Source organism: Humulus lupulus, chromosome 7 (assembly GCF_963169125.1).
Source record: "Humulus lupulus chromosome 7, drHumLupu1.1, whole genome shotgun sequence".
NCBI classification, from domain to species: domain Eukaryota; kingdom Viridiplantae; phylum Streptophyta; class Magnoliopsida; order Rosales; family Cannabaceae; genus Humulus; species Humulus lupulus.
Genome location: NC_084799.1, coordinates 160,225,207 through 160,246,098, shown reverse-complemented (window position 1 = coordinate 160,246,098; position 20,892 = coordinate 160,225,207). Strand labels below are relative to the sequence as shown.

General features: G+C 43.4%; 2 protein-coding genes across 5 annotated transcripts in view; both read right to left on the bottom strand.

The window, feature by feature from the left end:
• Nucleotides 1-20,892, bottom strand: part of LOC133788743 (uncharacterized) — a 72,114-nt gene that overhangs the window by 38,428 nt on the left and 12,794 nt on the right. The window lies entirely within an intron of this gene.
• LOC133788744 (uncharacterized) lies at nucleotides 15,901-20,206 on the bottom strand. Its single transcript, XM_062226335.1, has 3 exons — nucleotides 16,668-20,206; nucleotides 16,124-16,592; nucleotides 15,901-16,048 (listed from the first exon to the last, which is right to left on the bottom strand). The coding sequence occupies exons 1-2, from the start codon at nucleotides 17,281-17,283 to the stop codon at nucleotides 16,180-16,182; spliced, it is 1,029 nt and encodes a 342-aa protein (XP_062082319.1). The 5' UTR covers nucleotides 17,284-20,206; the 3' UTR covers nucleotides 15,901-16,048; nucleotides 16,124-16,179.

Here is a 20,892-nt window from a genome sequence, read left to right as displayed (position 1 = left end):
TATCCACCATAATCAAAGCTTACCTCTTGCTGAGTTAAGCCCTAGAACCAGCCCCCTTATGCTCCAAGCTCCCTAAATCCCAGCTGAACTCCTTAGATCCTCAAGTTGATTCCCAAAGTTTCCCTTTAATTTTGTCTTAGAGAGTGAAAGAGAGAGAGGAGAATAAAAGCTAACCTTGGTTGAGAAGAGAAGTGCAAGTCGGTTTCTTCAAGTTTCTAATTAATTCCTCTTTTTGTTTTATTTGACTTAAGTCTAAAGGGTCACCTCAAGGCTCGGGGTACCAAAACGTCCCCGAGGGAAAAATGGTAAATTTCCCCAATATTCCCGCCTAGACATTCTATCCTCAAATATATCTCCAAATATTTATTTTCATGTCCCGATAATCCCATAACACACCTAGTACCCAAATTACCCCTCGACTCGCCCCGAGTCGGAATCTTAACCCTGTGGCGACTCTCTGGCTAACCGCTCCCCAGGACTGTCTCGGATCGTGCTACACAAACATTTCATATATATATAACATATATCACATTCATGCCCCTAATATCCAGACGGGGCCCACATGCACATTTAACTCACTAAACATGCATCACTATCATATATCCACATTAGTTCACCCATTAACATATTAAAGCATATTAAATCATTTATTGCCCTCCAGGCACACTAATCAAGGCCCTAAGCCCGATTAGCAAATTCGGGTCGTTACACCTTTTAAGGTTGTGATTGGTTTGTAATCCATACACTTATATGTTTTTTATAATTTGGTTTTATCCAAACTACATTAGCTCGCGCATTTGGTTACATCCAAACACTTAAGTATTTAATAATTTGGTTATATCCAAATTGTCTTAGCCCACGTATCCAAACACTTATGTTTTTCGTATATCTCAATTTATTTTTCATGCTGGTGGTATTTATATATATACCAATGATGCCCCCTTAATATCCTATGAATGTGACCATAGGTTATTAGATTAAGAGAGATTGCAAAAATAAATCATATCAGACGAAATAACTCTTTATTTAATAAAATCCAAGAGTAGGCAAAACAGTACAAATGGACAAGCATGGTTTCAGGCGACATCCTTCCTACACTATTGATAGTAAGGTCTTAGGTGTTCACCATTCCATGCTTGCGGTATTAGGCTCCCATCCAATCTCGCTAGCTTGTAGACATTGGGTCGGATGACTGACTCTATCTGGTATGGTCCTTCCCAATTTGGTTCACCACAAGCTGTGAGTCGCTGTAGCAATGTATGGCCTTAGCTTTGAGCTCTTTGGCTATACGGAGTCCCGCCAGTAAAGCCTCGTATTCGGCCTCGTTATTCGATGCGTTGAAGTCGAATCTTAATGCATAATGAAATCTGCTTCCAGCGGGAGTAATCAAAATGACCCCTGCCCCCGATCCATTTTCGTTAGATGACCCATCGGCGTAAAGTTTCCACAGCTCGTGGACCGAGGTTATAACCTCATCGTTGGTCATGCCAGTACACTCCACTATAAAGTCCGCCAGGGCCTGTGCCCTAATGGTCGTCCTCGGGTGGTAGGTGATCTCGAATTGTCCGAGCTCAACTGCCCATTTAAGAAGTCGACCTGAAGCTTCCGGCTTAGACAAGACTTGCCTCAACGGTTGATCGGTTAGTACATGGATGGGGTGCGCTTGAAAGTAGGGTCGTAATTTGCGAGATGAATGAATTAAGCTGGGAGCTAGCTTTTCCATCAAGGGGTATCTCGATTCTGCCCCCAGTAATCTTTTACTGATGTAATATACGGGCCTCTGTACCTTTTCCTCTTCTCGCACGAGCACTACACTTATTGCATGTTTGGTAGTGGCAAGATACAAGTATAGTACTTCTTCCGTAACAGGTTTTGACAAGATGGGGGGTTCTGCGAGGTGCTTCATAAGCTCCTGGAAGGCCAGCTCACATTCTTCCGTCCATTCAAATTTCTTGCCTCCCCTCAACAGATTGAAAAACGAAAGACAACGGTCTGTAGATTTCGAGACAAACCTACTTAGTGCTGCCATCCTACCGGTCAAACTTTGGACATCTTTGTGTCTTCGAGGTGAGGGCATGTCGATTAGGGCCTGGATCTTGTCTGGGTTAGCTTCTATCCCACGAGCGTTTACAATGAAGCCCAGGAATTTTCCGGATGATACCCCAAAGGAGCATTTCTGAGGATTAAGCTTCATGTTATACTTCCGGAGCATGGCAAAACACTCTTCGAGGTCGTCAACATGGTTATCGTTAAGTTGAGACTTGACTAGCATGTCATCAACATAAATCTCCATGTTGTTCCCTATTTTCTCCGAAAACATCATGTTCACGAGCCGCTAGTATGTGGCCCCAGCATTTTTGAGCCCGAATGGCATGACGTTGTAACAATATAGTCCTTTGTCTGTTATAAAACTCGTATGTTCATGGTCAGGGGCATGCATGGGAATCTAGTTATATCCAGAATAGGCATCCATGAACGACATCAGTCCATTCCCTGTCGTGGCATCCACGAGCTGGTCAATCCTTGGTAAAGGAAAACAGTCCTTTGGACAAGCCTTGTTGAGGTCCGAATAGTCAATGCAGGTTCGCCATGTCCCATTTGGCTTCGGGACCAACACCGGATTGGCTACCCAATCAGGATAAAAAGCATCCCTAATGAACCGAATTTCTTTTAACCTATCGACCTCGTCCTTCAGTGCCTTTTTTCTGTCGTCATCCAGTTGTCTTCGCTTTTGTTGCTTCGGTGGGAAGCTTTTATCGATATTCAGTGAGTGGCTCGCTATGTTCAGATTTATTCCAACCATGTCCGAATGTGACCACGCGAAAACATCCTGGTTTTTCTTCAAGAAGCAAATTAATTGTTATTTAGTTTCCTCCTGGAGGTGTTTCCCGACCTTTACTGTTTTGGAAGGATCTGACTCTTCGAGCTTGATTTCTTCAAGCTCTTCTAATGGTTCGATGTCAGTTTTTTCCTCCACCCTTGGGTCGATCTCCTCATCTATCTCCAAGACCGTCCCATCTTTGTTTTGAATGATTACGAGTGTCTGTGCACTCGTCTGTCTCTTTCCTCTAAGGGAGATGTTGTACCATTCCCTTCCAGCCAACTGGTCTCCCCTCAACGTCCCGATGCCACTAGGAGTAGGGAACTTAATGGCCAGATGCCTCACAGACAAGACTGCCCCCAGCCCTACTAGGGCGGGTCTTCCGAGCAGCATGTTGTAGGCCGAAGCCAGGTCTACCACCACGAACTCCATCATCTTGGTTGCTGAGACTGGGTAGTCTCCCACGGTTACAAGGAGTTCGATGGATCCCATGCAAGCGGTCCCTTCTCCTGAAAAGTCGTACAGTGTTGTCGCACATGCTTTCAAGTCGCGAAGAGTGAGTCCCATTTTCTCTAGGGTTGCCTTATAGAGAATGTTAACTGAGCTCCCATTGTCTATGAGAACCCGGTGAACTCTCTTATTTGCCAGCTGGAGAGTGATGACCAGTGGGTCATGGTGAGGAAACTGAACATGGGACGCGTCGTCCTCAGTAAAGGTTATTGGCTGAGATTCTATCTTTTGATTTTTAAGAGCTCTAGGTTCGGGTTCGTAAGGAGACCCGTCCCTAGTTTTTAGCTCATTCACGTATCTTTTTTGGGCATTTCTGCCCACTCCCGCGAGATGAGGCCCTCCCGAGATGGTTATTACGTCTTCTCCATCAATTGGAGGGGGCCTATCTTCTTCCCTGGCTCGGGAATTGTTGTTTTGTGCAGGTTGCGGCGCAGCTGCCCTTCGGCTTGAAGACGCCTGATTAGTATTCTGGTTTTTGACATATTGTCTAAAGTAACCTCTCAAGATCAATCCTTCGATCTCGTCCTTTAACTGCCGGCACTCATCAGTAGTATGCCCGGTGTCTCTGTGAAATCGACAATATTTGCTGGAGTCCCTCTTGGACTTTTGATTTCTCATTGGGTCTGGACGTCTAAAGGGGACCTGGTTTTCATTAGCCAGGTATATGTTCTCCCGAGACTCGTTGAGCTCGATGTACACTCTGTACACGAAGAAATATCTTTCCCCCTTCTTTTTCTTTCCTCCGTCAGCCTCGGGGTTACTCCCTTCGTTCTTCTTCCTCTTGGAAGGGTTTTCTACAGCAGGCTTTGAGGCCGGTGGGTCCGCCGATGTTGAGGCAGAGTTTACGTTTATCGTTGTAGTTACGGGCTGGGAGGTCACATTAAGTGTCGACCTCGCTTCCTCTACATTGACAAACCTCTGTGCTCGTTTGTTAAACTCGGTTAGGGACCTCACCGGTTTTCTCTACATGTCGTCCCAAAGAGCGCTTCCTAGCATTACTCCAGCTTGGACAGCCATTAAATGACCGCTATCATTCACATTTCGGGCTCGGGCAACTTCTAAGTTAAACCTCGTAACGTAACTTTTTAATGTCTCGCCTGGCTGCTGTCGAACATTAGTCAGAGTTGATGCCTCGGGTCTGACCCCCATCATGGCTCTGAACTGCTTTTTGAAGTCCTTAGACAGCTGATCCCAAGAAGTGATTGAGTGTCTTCTATATTTTTCGAACCAGCTCTTGGCTGGTCCCGTTAGCGATGCCGGAAATAACATGCATTTGAACTCGTAACCTACGTTACTTGCTCTCATTATGGTATTGAATGTACTCAGATGGTTGTACGGTTCGGTTATTCCCCGTTCCTGCTGGTACCTCCGCAGTTGAATTGACCGGAGCCCTAGCTTGAGTGCTCCTCTGGGGTCTCGAGGGAGCGGATGGCTCTGCTGGTGCCGAAGGCTGCTCTGGCCTCCTCGTGGCAGCATTTTTTCGTGGACGCCCACGAGGCCTGCGGGGAGGAACATGCACGTCCCTCGGAGGAGGGGCTTGGTTTTCACGCGGAGGTGGTGGCTGGGCCACCTAAGCCTCTGCGGCTATCCTAGCCAACTCCTCATTCCGCTTGTTGGCTTCGGCCAATTGCTGTTTCAGCTGCCGGTTTTCAAGTCCACAATGGGAATGTACCGCTCAGGGTTGTAGTACATATCCTCATCCCTTGGAGGTACTAGCGGTCCCCGAGAATCAGAGGACTCGCTTCTTTCTTCATTATCCGGGTTTACAATTGGCTGCTTCCCAGGGCGTCTCGAATAGTTTTCTTCAGGAATGTTTTGATCGTTTGCATCCATAACTCGTTCAGGGACTGAATGCTTAAGGCTCTCAATGAAAGCACCAAACTGTTGACGTTGTTTTTCGTCAACAGTGAATATAGAGCACGAAAACAATAAATAGTTATGGCCAGAAAAATACAATAAAACAAGTAGGATTTTTTACGTGGTTTAGCAGCTAACTCTGCCTAGTCCACGAGTCTTTGCTATTAGAACTTACGATGATTTCTGGAAATTCTTCAAGAATGAATTCTCCAGAGTTTCTCTCAAGATCACAAAATTTTTGGTCCTTTACAAAGGTACAGGACTTCTCTATTTATAGAGGAAGTCTCAGTATACTATCTCACACGTCTCTGGGAAGTTATTCTTTATGTCAATAAATTTAATGGCTTTAAAAGCCTGTAACTCCTATATACAAGGAAACGTCCCCTGAAGACTAGGGGGCGTATAACTGAATAATAAATATCTCTTTATTATAGGGAAGTTACAACAATAAATGTAGACTGCGTCTCTCCAAGTGACTCATTAAGATGTTCGAAGTTAGCAATCTACATCGTCAGTGTCGTGCCAACTCAGGTCTCTTAGTGATTTTTGAGTTGTAATATTTTCCCCGAGATCATGTGGTTTCGAGCTCATACTTATGTCAGGCTCGAAACTCCTGATCCGAGGCCACCCGAGAATAGACGTACTCCAATGTCTATCTTTCGAGCTTGTGAGGACTTCGAGGCTACCATCTTCGAGATTGCCACCTGCTTTGTAGGTTCAGTGCCTAGGTTGCGGACACGTGTTCTAGACATTACGAGTTCACACCTGACGAATCCAGCTTTCGAGATCACAATTCTCAAGGCTCGAAATCTGGGTATAACATTTTGAAAATGTTACACGATTATATCTAATTTTTTTTACGATAAATATACTAAATCTCTTCAAAATGTTGCACTTTTATATCCAAAAAAATATTGGGCAGTAAATATACTCAATATTTTTAAAATGTTGCACTTTTATACATATTTTTTTATTAATTTGATAAACAAGAAGAAAGTTAAGGAAAAACATAGGTTTTTAATTATTTTTAAATTTTAAATCATTTTCTCTTTCTTATTATTCCTCAAAATAACTATTTTAAATTAAAATTTGATAAATGTTTTATTAAAATTAATAAAATATTATTTAAAATAATTAAGAAATATTTTTCCATCAATTTAAAATATAAGTTTATTAAAAAAAAGTGAAATAAAAATTTAAGTTTAATTATTTTGATTAATTTTAAAATCTTAATTTTCTTATTATTTGGAGAAAGAATAAAATAGTGAAAATAATTTAAAATCAAAATAATAAATATATATATAGGTATAAAAATGTAACATTTTAAAAATATTAAATATATTTAACGCAAAAAAAAATTGGGTAAAAAAGTGCATCATTTTGAAGACATTGATTATATTTACTGCAGAAAAAAAAATTAGCTATAAAAGTATAACATTTTAAAAATATTGAGCATTTTAGCTGCAATTTACTCTTTATTTATTTATTGTAGTTTTACTAATATATTTTTCACTGAAAATTTCTCCTGCTTTTTCTTACTTTGATTATTATTAATTATTATTATTATTGGCAGTTCTTATGTTCTTGGCATTGATAAATCACTATTAGTTAGTTAGATAACTTTGGGAGAAAATTTTCTTATTATTATTGTTATTTTGCTTATTTTTCTTAATTATAATTATTATCATTTATTATTAGTTGGCTGCTGCAGTGCTGCATTTTTACAAGAACAATTAATTTGTGCACCACTAACAAATAAATGTTAACCATTTGGGTTTTACTCCATTATTTTTTTCTTCTTTTAGCTAATGTTTCTTTTGTTTGCATAACATGATATATAATTTTAGGACAATTCTTTTATAGGGACTTCACTTTAAGGCCTACCGGTAGGGCTTTCAGTGTTTCTCGACCCGTGAACAGTTTTCGACGCGAATTTTTTTTATGACTGTGTATATTATAGTTATTTAGAGCATCCTGCAAATTTTCAGAAAATTCTGAATAGTTTACAGTACCGAAAAGTAGGTTCAAACATGTTTTCCACGCGCATAAAAAAAATTAGTCACGTGTGCAACAACATGTTTGAACCTAGTTTTCGGTACTGTAAACTATTCAGAATTTTCTAAAAATTTGCCGGATGCTCTAAATAGCTACAATATACACGGTCATGAAAAAGAATCGCGCCGAAAACTATTCACGAGTTGTAAACACTGAGAGCCCTACCGGTAGGGCTTAAAGTGAAGCCCCTATAGGAGAATTCCCCTATAATTTTATAGGTTGCTCTTTTAATTTTTATAAATAGAATGTCTGGCATTGATGGTAGTGCTGAATTGGATTCTTCCACTAGATCTTTCAGTACATAATTGTTGAAACAAAATTATGTTTTTTTTCCTATGAAAGCTACATTTTACAATTGTTACACCCAGATTTCGAGACTTGAGGTTGTGACCTCGAAAGCTGGATTCGTCAAGTGTAAGCTCGTGGTAGCTAAAATACATGTTCGTAATCTAGACGTCGAATCTTCAAAGCAGGTGGCAACCTCGAAGATGGGTAGCCTCGAAGTCCTTATAAGCTCGAAAGACAGAACATCGGAGGACGTCCATTGTCGAGTGGCCTCGGATCAAGAGGTCCGAGCTTGGCATGGGTGTGAGCTCGAAATAAGGTGGCTTCGATGATATTTACCCACTCCGAGCTGGTCTTAGGGAAAATAATGCAACTCGTAATTTACTCAGAGACCTAGACTGGCATGATGCTGATTGTTGATCTTGAACGACTTAACAGGTCACCTGAGGAGACGCAGTCTATGCATTCAAGAGATATTTATTGTTGTAACTTCCCTACAATAAAGGGATATTAACTAGTCGGTTATACGCCCCCGGTCTTCAGGGGACGTTTCCTTGTATATAGGAGTTACAAACTTTAAAGTCATTAAATTAATTAATGAACAGAATAACTTCCCGAAACGTGTGGGATTGTATTCTGAGATCTCCTCTATAAATAGAGAGATCATGTACCTTTGTAGAGGACCGAAAATTTTTGATCTTGAGAGAATCTCTGGAGAATTTATCCCTGAAGAATTTCCAGAAATTTCCTAAGTTCTAATAAAAAGGACTCGTGGACTAGGCAGAGTTAACTGCTGAACCACGTAAAAAACTCTCATTGTTTTATTGTGTTATTCTTGCCATAGTTTTTGCTGTTTACGTGCTCTACATTTTAAGTTGACGAAAAACGGCGTCAACAGTTTGGTGCTTTCATTGAGAGCCTTAAGCAGTACGATCCCTGAACAGCTATGACCGCGAATGATCAAAACATTCCTGAAGAAAACTATCCAAGACGCCGTGGGAAGCAGCCAATGGTAAATCCTGAAACTGAAGAGAGAAGCGAGCCTCCGATTCTCGGGGACCTCCAGCCCTAAGGGATGAGGACATGTACTATAATCCTGAACGGTACGTCCCCATTTGTGGAACTTGAAACCCGATAGCTGAAAAAACAGTTGGCCGAGGCCAATAAGAGGAACGAGGAATTGGCTAGGTTAGTCGCGGAGGCCCAGGCGGCTCAGCCCCCACCTCCGCGTGAGAACCAAGCCCCACCTCCGAGGGACGTGCATGTTCCTCCCCGCAGGCCTCGTGGACGACCTCGAAAAAATGCTGCCACAAGGAGACTAGAGCAACCTCCGGCACCGGCAGAGCAATCCACTCCCTCGAGACCCCGAAGAAGTACTCGAGCTAGGGCTCCGGTTAATTCAACTGCGGAGGTACCAGCGGGAACTGGGAATAACCGAGCCCCTACAGAGGCTCGGACTCAAATCCCTAGTAACACGAAGAATGTTACCGACCCAACACGGGTGAACTCAGGACCGTCTAGGCCTCAAAATGGGTGGCAACTGGCAGCCACCGTCACCCATACGATTCCCTCCATCGCCTATAAGATACCCTTCACCGCCTCGCAGGAACGCTCAGCCAGTTCGAGGTGATGAGGAAAGGCGTGCAGGGAGGAAACAAGGAAATAGAGAAGCCTTTAGGGAGCAGAGAGGTGCCCAGCCTACAAGAAGTCAAATGTCTCGGTCTCGCACTGCGGAGACGAGGCAGCATGAAAGAGATCCATCTCGGAATAATCATGCAACAAGCCTTGCCAGTGATGATTCAGGAGACACTAGATCAGTCAGCGTGTATGATCAAGGTCGAGGAAATACTGGAAACCATAGGAACCGCTCCGACCTGCGGTAACATCTGAACCAAAATCGGGGTAGTGGTAATCCATCGAACCCGGACCTGAGAGATCGCCTAAATGGGCGCAAAGATCCCCTGCGAAGGCGCGAGCCTGGAATTATGATCAATGATAGCCAATTTCAGGCAAGACCCCTTGCGGACCCGGTTCAAGAAAGAATTGATCAGCTGGAAAAGGCCTTTAGGCTCTTACAAAATGAGCGAGGTCGGAGTCGGGATGAGGATTCTAACGAGGAGCTTGAACCATTCGCTCCCCATATTTCCAACACTATGTTTCCTCAAGGGTTTCGGATCCCTCATGTCCCACCTTTTGAGGGGAAGTCCGACCCGTACAGCCATCTGAGTACATTTAATACCATAATGAGAGCAAGTAATGTGGGTTACGAGCTCAGATGCATGTTATTTCCAGCATCGCTTGCAGGACCAGCAAAAAGCTGGTTCGAGAAATATAAAAGACATTCGATCACTTCTTGGGATCAGCTATCAAAGGATTTCAAGAAGCAGTTCAGAGCCATGATCGGGGTAAGACCCGAGGCATCAACTCTGACCAACGTTCGACAATAACTAGGTGAGACGTTGAAAATCTACCTTACGAGGTTTAATTTGGAAGTTGCCCGAGCTCGAAATGTGGATGACATTGGTCATCTAATGGCTGTCCAAGCTGGAGTAATGCCAGGAAGTCCTCTCTGGGACGATATGCAGAGAAAACCGGTGAGGTCCTTAACCGAGTTTAATAAGCGAGCACAGAGGTTTTTCAATGTAGAGGAGGCGAGGTCAACACTGAATATGACTTCTCAGCCCGTAACTACAACGATAAACGTAAACTCTGCCTCAACCTCGGGGGACCCACCAGTTTCAAAGCCTACTGCGGCAAACCCTTCCAAAAGAAAGAAGAACGAAGGGAGTAACCCCGAGGCCGAAGGGGGAAAGGTATTTCTCCGTGTACAAAGTGTACACCGAGTTCAACGAGTCTCGGGAGAATATATACCTGGCTAATGAAAACCAGGTCCCTTTCAGGCGTCCAGACCCCATGAGAAATCAGAAGTCCAAGAAGGACTCCAGCAAGTACTGTCGATTTCACAGAGACATTGGGCACACTACTGACGAGTGCAGGCAGTTGAAGGACGAGATCGAAGGATTGATCTCGAGAGGATATTTCAGACAGTACGTCAAAAACCAGAGTAATAATCAGGCTTCTACTAGCCACAGGGCAGTTGCGCCACAACCTGCTCAAAACAATAATTCCCGAGCAATGGAAGAAGATAGGCCCCCTCTAATTGATGGAGAAGACGTGATAACCATCTCGGGCGGGCCTCATCTCGCAGGGATGGGCAGGAATGCCCAAAAGCGATATGTGAACGAGCTAAAAACTAGGGACGGGTCTCCTTATGAACCCGAACCTAGAGCTCCTAAAAGCCAAAAGATTGAATCTCAGCCGATAACCTTTACTGAGGACGACGCGTCCCATGTTCAGTTTCCTCACCATGACCCACTGGTCATCACTCTCCAGCTCGCGAATAAGAGAGTTCACCGAGTTCTCATAGACAATGGGAGCTCAGTGAACATTCTCTATAAGGCAACCTTAGAAAAAGATGGGACTCGCGCTTCGAGACCTAAAAGCCTGTGCAACGACCTTGTACGGTTTTTCAGGAGAGGGGATTGCCTGTATGGGGTCCATCAAACTCCCGGTAACCTTGGGAGACTACCCGGTCTCAGTAACCAAGATGATGGAGTTTGTAGTAGTAGACCTGCCATCGGCCTACAACGTGCTGCTCGGGAGACCCGCCCTAGTAGGGCTGGGGGCAGTCTCGTCTGTAAGGCATCTGGCCATCAAGTTCTCGACTTCTAGTGGCATCGGGACGCTAAAGGGAGACCAGCTAGCCGGAAGGGAATGTTATAGCATTTCCGTAAGAGGAAAGAAACAGGCGAGCGAACAAACACTCGTCATTATCCAGAATAAGGACGGGACGGTTTTGGAGATAGATGAAGAGATCGATCCAAGAGTGGAAGAAAAAGCTGATCTCGAACCATTAGAAGAGCTCAAAGAAATCAAGCTCGAAGAGTCAGATCCCTCGAAAATGGTAAAGGTCGGGAAACATCTACGTGAAGAAACTAAATAGCAATTAATTTGCTTTTTGAAGAAAAACCAGGATGTCTTTGCGTGGTCACATTCGGACATGGTAGGAATAAGTCCGAATATAGTGAGCCACGCGCTAAATATCGATAAAAGATTCCCACCGAAGCAACAAAAGCGAAGACAACTAGACGACGATAGAAAAAAGGCACTGAAAGAGGAAGTAGACAGGTTAAAAGCAAACCGATTCATTAGGGATGCTTTTTACCCCGATTGGGTAGCCAATCCGGTACTGGTCCCGAAGCCCAATGGGACATGGCGAACCTGCATTGACTACTCGGACCTCAACAAGGCATGTCCAAAGGACTGCTTTCCTTTACCACGGATTGACCAGCTCGTGGATGCCACGGCAGGGCATGGACTAATGTCATTCATGGATGCCTATTCTGGATATAACCAGATTGTCATGCATGCCCTTGACCAGGAACATTCGAGCTTCATAACAGATAAAGGGTTATACTATTATAACGTCATGCCATTCGGGCTCAAAAATGCTGGAGCCACATACGAGCGACTCGTAAACATGATGTTCTCGGAGCAAATAGGGAACAACATGGAAGTTTATGTTGATGACATGTTAGTCAAGTCTCAACTTAACAATAACCATGTTGATGATCTCAAAGAATGCTTTGTCGTGCTCCGGAAATATAACATGAAGCTTAACCCTCAGAAATGCTCCTTTGGGGTATCTTCAGAAAAATTCCTAGGTTTCATTGTAAATGCTCGAGGAATAAAAGCTAACCCAGACAAGATCCAGGCCCTGATCGATATGCCCTCACCTCGAAAACACAAAGATGTCCAGAGTTTGACCGGCAAAATGGCAGCACTAAGTAGGTTTATCTCGAAATCTATAGACCGTTGTCTTCCGTTTTTAAACCTGTTGAGGGGAGGCAAGAAATTTGAATGGACGGAAGAATGTGAGTTGGCCTTCCAGGAGCTTAAAAAACACCTCGCAAAACCCCCTATCTTATCAAAACCTATTACAGGGGAAGTGCTATACTTATATCTTGCCACTACCAAGCACGCCATAAGTGCAGTGCTCGTACGAGAGGAAGAAAAGGTACAAAGGCCCGTATATTACGTCAGTAAAAGGTTACTGGGGGACGAGTCGAGATATCCCTTGATGGAAAAGCTAGCTCTCAGCTTAATTCACTCATCTCAGAAACTTCGACCCTACTTTCAAGCGCACTCCATCCATGTACTAACTGATCAACCACTAAGACAAGTCTTGTCTAAGCCAGAAGCTTCAGGTCGACTTCTTAAATGGGCAGTTGAACTCGGGAAATTCGAGATCACCTATCATCCAAGGACAACCATTAAGGCACAAGCCTTGGCAGACTTTATAGTGGAATGTACTGGCATGACCAGCGATGAAGTTATAACCCCGGCCAACGAGCTGTGGAAACTTTACGTTGATGGGTCATCTAATGAAAATGGATCGGGGGCAGGAGTAATTTTGACTCCTGTAGGAAGCAGATTTCATTCTGCCTTGAGATTTGACTTCAACGCATCTAATAACGAGGCTGAATACAAGGCTTTACTGGCGGGACTTCATATAGCCAAGGAGATCAATGCTAAAGCAATACATTGTTACAGCGACTCCCAGCTGGTGGTTAACCAAATTTTGGGAGAATACCAGGCTCGTGGCACGAAAATGGCAGCTTACTTAGAAAAAGCAAGGTCAGCATTGGAACATTTTGAGTTTTACACGATCGAACAAGTCCCGCGAGAGCAGAACTCGAATGCGGACGCCCTGGCCAGGCTCACTACCTCTACCGAGAGTGACGAGCTGAACATCGTACCAATTGAACATCTCTCGGCACCTAGTATTAACGAGCTCAAGCAAGAAGACGTGTGTATGATCAATTCCGAGCCTACCTGGATGACTCCAATAGTCGAATATCTCGAGACCGGCGTCCTTCCAAAAGATCGGAACCAGGCTCGAAAGTTGATGTATCAAATCCCCCGTTACACCATTATGGATGGAAGGCTGTATAGAAGAGGATATTACATGCCATTACTTCAGTGTGTAACTCCACCCGAAGCCAAGAAAATCATTGAAGAAATTCACGAAGGGTTCTGTGGAGACCATACTGGGGGGCATAGCTTGTCCAAGAAAATCATACGCCAAGGATATTTCTGGCCTACCATCAAGTCAGATTCTTTTGAGTACGTAAAGAAGTGTGATAAGTGCCAGCGATTCGCCACAATTCCTCGAGCTCCACCATCCGAGCTGACTATGATGACCTCCCCATGGCCATTTGCGGTATGGGGAATCGACCTCATAGGCTCTCTCCCAACTGGCAAGGGCGGAGTGAAGTACGCGGTAGTCGCCGTAGATTACTTCACGAAGTGGACAGAAGCTGAACTGTTAGCAACTATAACCTCCAAAAAAGTCCTTGACTTTGTAGTAAAGAACATCATATGTCGATATGGGATACCAAGGAAAATTGTATCCGACAACGGTACCCAGTTCGACAGCGATCTGTTTACCAACTTTTGCGAAAAAAAATGGAATAATAAAGAATTTCTCGTCAGTGGCCCATCCCCAGGCGAATGGCCAGGTCGAAGCTGTAAACAAAATTCTAGAGAGTTCGCTGAAGAAAAAGTTGGAAGAAGCAAAAGGACGATGGCCCGAAGAATTGCCCCAAGTCCTATTGGGATATAGGACTACGGCCCGAACATCGACGGGACATACCCCGTTCTCTCTGGCGTACGGTTGCGAGGCTATGTTGCCAGTTGAGGTCGAAATTCCCACAATTCGAGCTCTCGCTTACGATCAAGCCTCGAACCACACTCAGCTCGAAGAAACTCTTGACCTGATTGAAGAAAGAAGGAATGAAGCTCAGCTAAAAAATGCTGCATACCAACAGCGAGCTACCAAGTACTTCAACAAAAGGGTTCGAGATCGAAAATTCGGTGTAGGAGACTTAGTGCTAAGGCGTGTATTCTTGGCAACGCGAGATCCAGCAGCTAGCATGCTCGGGCCAAATTAGGAAGGACCTTACCAGATAGAATCAGTCATCCAACCCGATGTTTACAAGTTGGCGAGATTGGATGGAAGTCTAGTACCGCGAGCATGGAATGGCGAACACCTACGACCTTACTATCAATAGTATAGGAGGGATGTCACTTGTAACCATGCTTGTTTATCTGTACTGTTTTGTCTATTTTTGGGGTTTTGCCAAATAAAGATTTATTTCGTTTAATATGTTATGTTTTTTCATTTTTTTTGCAATCTCTCTTAATTTAATAACCTATGGTCACATTCATAGGATATTAAGGGGGCATCATTGGTATATATACTATCAGCTTGAAAAATAAAATAACATATACGAAATACATGCAAGTGTTTGGATATAACCAAATGTGCGAGCTAAGATAGTTTGGATGCAACCAAGCAATCAAACATAAAAAAAACGTACAAGTGTTTGGACATAACCAAATACGCGAGCTAAGACAGTTTGGATATAACCAAACTAGATTAAAATGCAAGTGTATGGATTACAAACCTAACACAACCTTAATAGGTTTGGAACAAACCAGCCAAAACTAATCGGTAGTATGTGGAGACCGAGGCTGGAGTATCTTGCAAAAAAAATAGTTTCGACCTCATAACCTCGGAGAGATAACCAAGGACGAGAAAAAGTAACTAAAAAGTAAGATATAACTAAACCGTTTGCATTACACACCATACAAGTACTTTCGGGTGCATGGTTAAAGTAATATCCGACCTTGACAAATAACGAGATCGAAAGCGGATAATTCGAGCAAACTGTGCATGAATGCATTGAACCTCGAGCTTAAATCCAAACTATGTTTGTGTGATTAAACAGGCATATACGACTCTTTAATATAAAGTGTGCAAAATATTTCAAACCGAGAAATGGAAAGCATATATATTAAAAGAAAGTCAAAAAGAAAGAGAAATTGTATCAGCTCTACGGGCATAAATTAAAACAATTACAAAAATAAAGGGACGCAGCCCCGAGGTAAGATTTATGAAGGAGCAATCTCCTTAGCCTTCTCAGCATCAGCAGCACTAGACTCTCCAGGACGAATAGCATGACTACCCTTCTGAGCCTCCCGAGCAGCCTCCTCCGCTTCAAGCCGAGCATGCCATTTGGCCACGACTCCTGCCTCAAAAGAGCCAAGGAAGCTGGTGTCGAGGTCGGCGTTGCTGGCCCAGATACTATACATGGCTAAATCAACCGCCTTGTCCTTCTTCTCTTTAAACTCGGCGAGGAGACGAGCCTTTTCATTCTCTATTATCTCGAAAGTGGCTGCCTTCTCTTCCTCAAGCTTGGCATTGGCCTTCTCCAGCTCCGCAAGCCGAGCATTCGCCTTTTCAAGCTCGGCTGTCTTAGCCTCGACCTCTGTCTTCACAGCCTTGAGCTCATCAGCCATCTTAAGCTGAAGATCCTTCGACTCTTGGGCTAAAGACATGCTCGAGTGCACCTCGTTGGTCAACTTATAATTAAGTTGAGCTGAGACAACAAGAGCCTGGCACACAAAGAGATTGAATTAGAGCATATGATAAGGCACATAAACAATTAAAAATAAGTTGTGAAAAGTTACCGCGGCAGTAAGCTCGATACTCTTATCATAAAGAGTATTGCAGTCCCGAGCTTTATTCACAAACTCCCAATGCTCAGCGTCGAAACCACCAAGGCTCTAACCCACCCAAGACAGGATGTCCGAACCAAGTATAGCCCCGTGGGCTCAGCCTTGTCAATCGCGAACTCATCAACATGAGGTCGGATCGACAGCATATGTGACTTGGAGGTTGAGGGCTTCTTCGGGGGTGGGCCGAGTACTGGGTGGACTGTGACCGAGGGAAGCACGGAAGAAGTGGCCGAGATGGATGCGTCGACCTGGGCAGTCGGGTCCTCGGCTATGCTCGCAGTAGTCGGAGTTGGTGGAGTCTTCTCAGTGCGCTTAAGGACTTTGGAGGGTCGGCCCGACCTCCGCGAGCCTCTCGGGTGCTTACTCTTTTGAGCCCCCTCGCCACTAGCAAGCACGGCATCAAGGTCGGAATCCATGGCACCTGCACAATTGCAATTAAGATTTAGCATGGCGCTAACAGACAAAGAATAAAAAGACAAGTGGAGAAAAACCTAACTGGAACTCTCCCACGAGCTTGTGCTCGGCAACCACGAAATTCCCCCATCTTCAGAAGAGGCGAGGGGAGTACCTTCCCTATAGGTGGACGTCAACCTCGAAAGGTCCCTATAGTTATTGGTCCCATATTGGACGGCTATTCCGTTCCATACCTCGTTCAAGCTATACATGATGTCATATTTCCCGAGCCAACTATCGAACCTATGAACTCGTTCATCTACCCAAGACCATACATAAAAATAGTTTCTATCGTCCTCACACAATACTAATCTATTGGGTTTATGCTTTAATAGGGAGGGGGACCACATATTCGAGCTTAGGATGACTGTACCTTGCTCATCCGAGCCCGAGCCTGAGGCCTCGTCGTTGGCCTCGTTCCCTAATTGCGGACTCCTTTGACGAACTGGAGGCGGAGGCCTCACCTCTCTCCTTGGGGGGAGGATGCCCGTTGGCAGAGGCACGAGCTCCCAGCGGTCATATTTTTTATTGGACCAATCCGAGGTGGACTGATCCTTTCCTAAGAGCCCGCAAGCTCGAAGCTTGTCTTCGTGCAAAAGATACGAGAGGGATCTCCTGTCGTAAGGGAGTTGGAGCAGAGTCTCTCTATGCTCCTTCATCTCATCAGTGGGAGCAGGGCGATGATAGTTGGCTAGAAAATCAAACACATTTCAACTAAGAACGGGCCTATAAACAAAAGTTCGAGCACAGAAAAGAAGGAGGTTGAGATACTTACGAATCCGTCTGAACAAGTAGTATCGAGACGGAGCTAGGCCATCTGTCCAAAAGAAGGCCTTCTTGAAGTCAGGAGGATGATTGGGAAGATCCTCGAACATCTTCTTCTCCTTGGGGTAGCTCGAGAGATAATAGAAGCCATCTCCTCCCTGAGCTCGGGAGGGATTGCTTTTCAAACAAAAGAGATACAGGATCTCCTCTGGCGATGGTCCTTCCCACTTCAGCTCGTGGTATAGCGACCTCAGGGCAGACAGAACCCTGTAAGAATTGGTGTTGAGCTGGAAGGGGGTCAACCCAACAAAGTTTGTGAAGTCTTTGAAGAAAGACTTCAAAGGCAGTATTGCTCCTGCCTTCATGTGCTCTGGCTCCAAGCCGCATATCTCAGCTTGTTGTCAGGGTTTCCATCTCCTGGGGCGCGGTGGCTTCGCTCGTGGGAGGTCGGGGCTCAACACCTTAGCGCGCCTGATAATCCTGTACCATGAAGGGCCAAGATGTCGGTTATCTGGCCCAATGATGTAATCGAGCTCCAATAATGCTCGGCCTCGAAAAACCCCCTCCTCGGCTGTGAGGTAGAGGGCTCCCCCATCAGTGAAAATTGCAAATCACCTGGTTTGAAGGCAACTATCACTTTAAGCTTAGGGTCGAGGGGAATCGGTCTAGGCTCGGTGTCAGGGTCTGGATGAAGGGCGACCCTTAGTCTCTTCCTTTTCCCTTCCTCGACCTCGTCTATCTGACGTCGGAAGTGATCTCGAGTGTCCTCTTGCTCATGCCTCAGTTCGTGCTCCCGAATTAAACGATGGTTCCGAGTAAAAGGAGACTCCGGACTTGGAGCTACTGGTGAATAAGGAATCGCGAGCTTTGACCCCCACCACTTTCTCGAATTCTGCGGCATCTAACAAGAAAGCAAAAGGGTGAGGGCCAAGCGAGCAAGAAATAATGAGAAATAATACCTAAGCTCGAATGATCGAGGCTACAAGGCAAGCTCGATCCAAAGGATGAGGCCAATCTCAGAGCGTATCTTCCACCGAAAGGAAAAAAGGTGGACATGTTTTGGGGAATCCCGAAATATCAGGGAAAAAATATGGCGGTTATTAAAAAAGTGATATTTTTTAGAATCATGCATTCTTTAAAACCCAGATTTTGTACCCGATATCTTGGTGTGCAAGAAAGGGCCTCAAAAATTTTAAAACTCAGAAAAAAGACCATATTTAGGTCTTCCTACATATGAACTGGATTAAGAACCAGTAACGTGGAAACCTAAACCTAATGTCTATCGATCAAAGCATCCTAATGCATTAAACTAAAGAATGAACCAGCACAGTTCCAGTGACTAAGATGCAATGGAGGCAGAAACACACATAAAAGAGAAAAAAAATATATATATATAAAGCCAAGATCAGATACTTACACAATGTAATCGGTGGGAACAGAGAAATGGATGACTGAACGAGCGGTTGCAAGTACGATCTCACCGATTCAAAAAGTCCGACTGCGTTTTGTCTTCTCGGCTTGGAGAACATGCAAGAATCGGACGAGAATGGCTCTGGTATTTTCTCTCTAAAAAAAAATTTGAATGTAAGGGAAAAATGAAGAAGACGACTGGAAGCTTATTTATAGGCCCATGGAGATGTTGAAAGTCGAACCAATCTAAGCCATTGGCTAGATTCCGTGCCAAATCCGACAGTCAGGGATAAGTGATATGATGGTACTGTAAAGGTGGCAGACGAACGATCGTGAGCAAGTTTCCAAGGTACTCAAGTACCTTGAATAAGCAATACTCAACTGACGCGTGTCCATACTCGAGTATGTGTGACGGTGCGGTTCCCGAAGAAAGTAGTTCAAAAGTTTCTTTCTCATAGGATTCGAACTAATACTTTTGAGGGGGCAAAATGTTACACCCAGATTTCGAGACTTGAGGTTGTGACCTCGAAAGCTGGATTCGTCAGGTGTAAGCTCGTGATAGCTAAAATACATGTTCGTAATCTAAACGTTGAATCTTCAAAGCAGGTGGCAACCTCGAAGACGGGTAGCCTCGAAGTCCTTATAAGCTCGAAAGATAGAACATCGGAGGACGTCCATTGTCGGGTGGCCTCAGATCAAGAGGTCCGAGCTTGGCATGGGTGTGAGCTCGAAATAAGGTGGCTTCGATGATATTTACCCACTCCGAGCTGGTCTTGGGGAAAATAATGCAACTCGTAATTTACTCAGAGACCTAGACTGGCATGATGCTGATTGTTGATCTCGAACGACTTAACAGGTCACCTGAGGAGACGCAATCTATGCATTCAAGAGATATTTATTGTTGTAACTTCCCTACAATAAAGGGATATTAACTAGTCGGTTATACGCCCCCTGGTCTTCAGGGGACGTTTCCTTGTATATAGGAGTTACAAACTTTAAAGTCATTAAATTTATTAATGAACAGAATAACTTCCTGAAACGTGTGGGATTGTATTCTGAGATCTCCTCTATAAATAGAGAGATCATGTACCTTTGTAGAGGACCGGAAATTTTGTGATCTTGAGAGAATCTCTGGAGAATTTATCCCTGAAGAATTTCTAGAAATTTCCTAAGTTCTAATAAAAAAGACTCGTAGACTATGCAGAGTTAACTGCTGAACCACGTAAAAAACTCTCATTGTTTTATTGTGTTATTCTTGCCATAGTTTTTACTGTTTACGTGCTCTACATTTTAAGTTGACAAAAAACGACGTCAACAACAATGTCTTTGGGTCTTTGTAAGAATATACAACAAGTATGTTATCTAATTTTTCAATAGTATCTCTAATTAGAGCACTCACATCAGCTATTGTATAATAGCAATATACCTAAAATAATAGCTCAACACCTTAAAATCTAACTCCATTAGATGTTGTAAAATACGTATCCCTCCAAACATATATATATATATATATAATGATGCATTTATTCTCTTGTCAACATATATAAATATATATATATATATATATATATCTTCTCTTTAAAAAGTATATATATATGGAGCGATTACAATACATCTACTTTTTTTACAACACCAGAGCAGTTAGTTTGTGTTTTCTACACCTCGATGATTTTTTCCAACTTTTTTATATGACAATGTACATTGTAATCATTTAAGACACCCTGCAAATTTTCAAGAAATGCCAAAAACAAAGTTCAAATAATTGAATCTTACATGCGTATACAAAAGAATAAGCATGTGTTCAACAAATTGTTTGAACCCTGTTTTCAATACCATAATTTATTTAAAAAAAAAATTAATTTGTAGAAATTTCTAGATAGCTACAATGTACACTATCATATAAAAAAAATTTGGATCACATCTATCAAAGTGCCGAAAATAGAAAAGTAATGCACAAGTATTGTCAAAAAAGTGGATGCATTGTAATCGCTATATATATATATAATTTGCAGTATCATATAAATATATATTATTTCATGTATTTTTATGTTATTTTTTATGTATTAATTATTTAAGTATTTGTAAAATTATAA

Bases quoted from the DNA above. Each gene is read 5' to 3' on its own strand.
- LOC133788744 (XM_062226335.1), bottom strand. From the start codon at position 17,283: ATGAAGGAGCATAGAGAGACTCTGCTCCAACTCCCTTACGACAGGAGA. The intron at 16,593-16,667 runs GTTAGGTTTTTC...GCAATTGTGCAG, and splicing joins AAGCTCGTGGGAGAGTTCCA to GTGCCATGGATTCCGACCTT.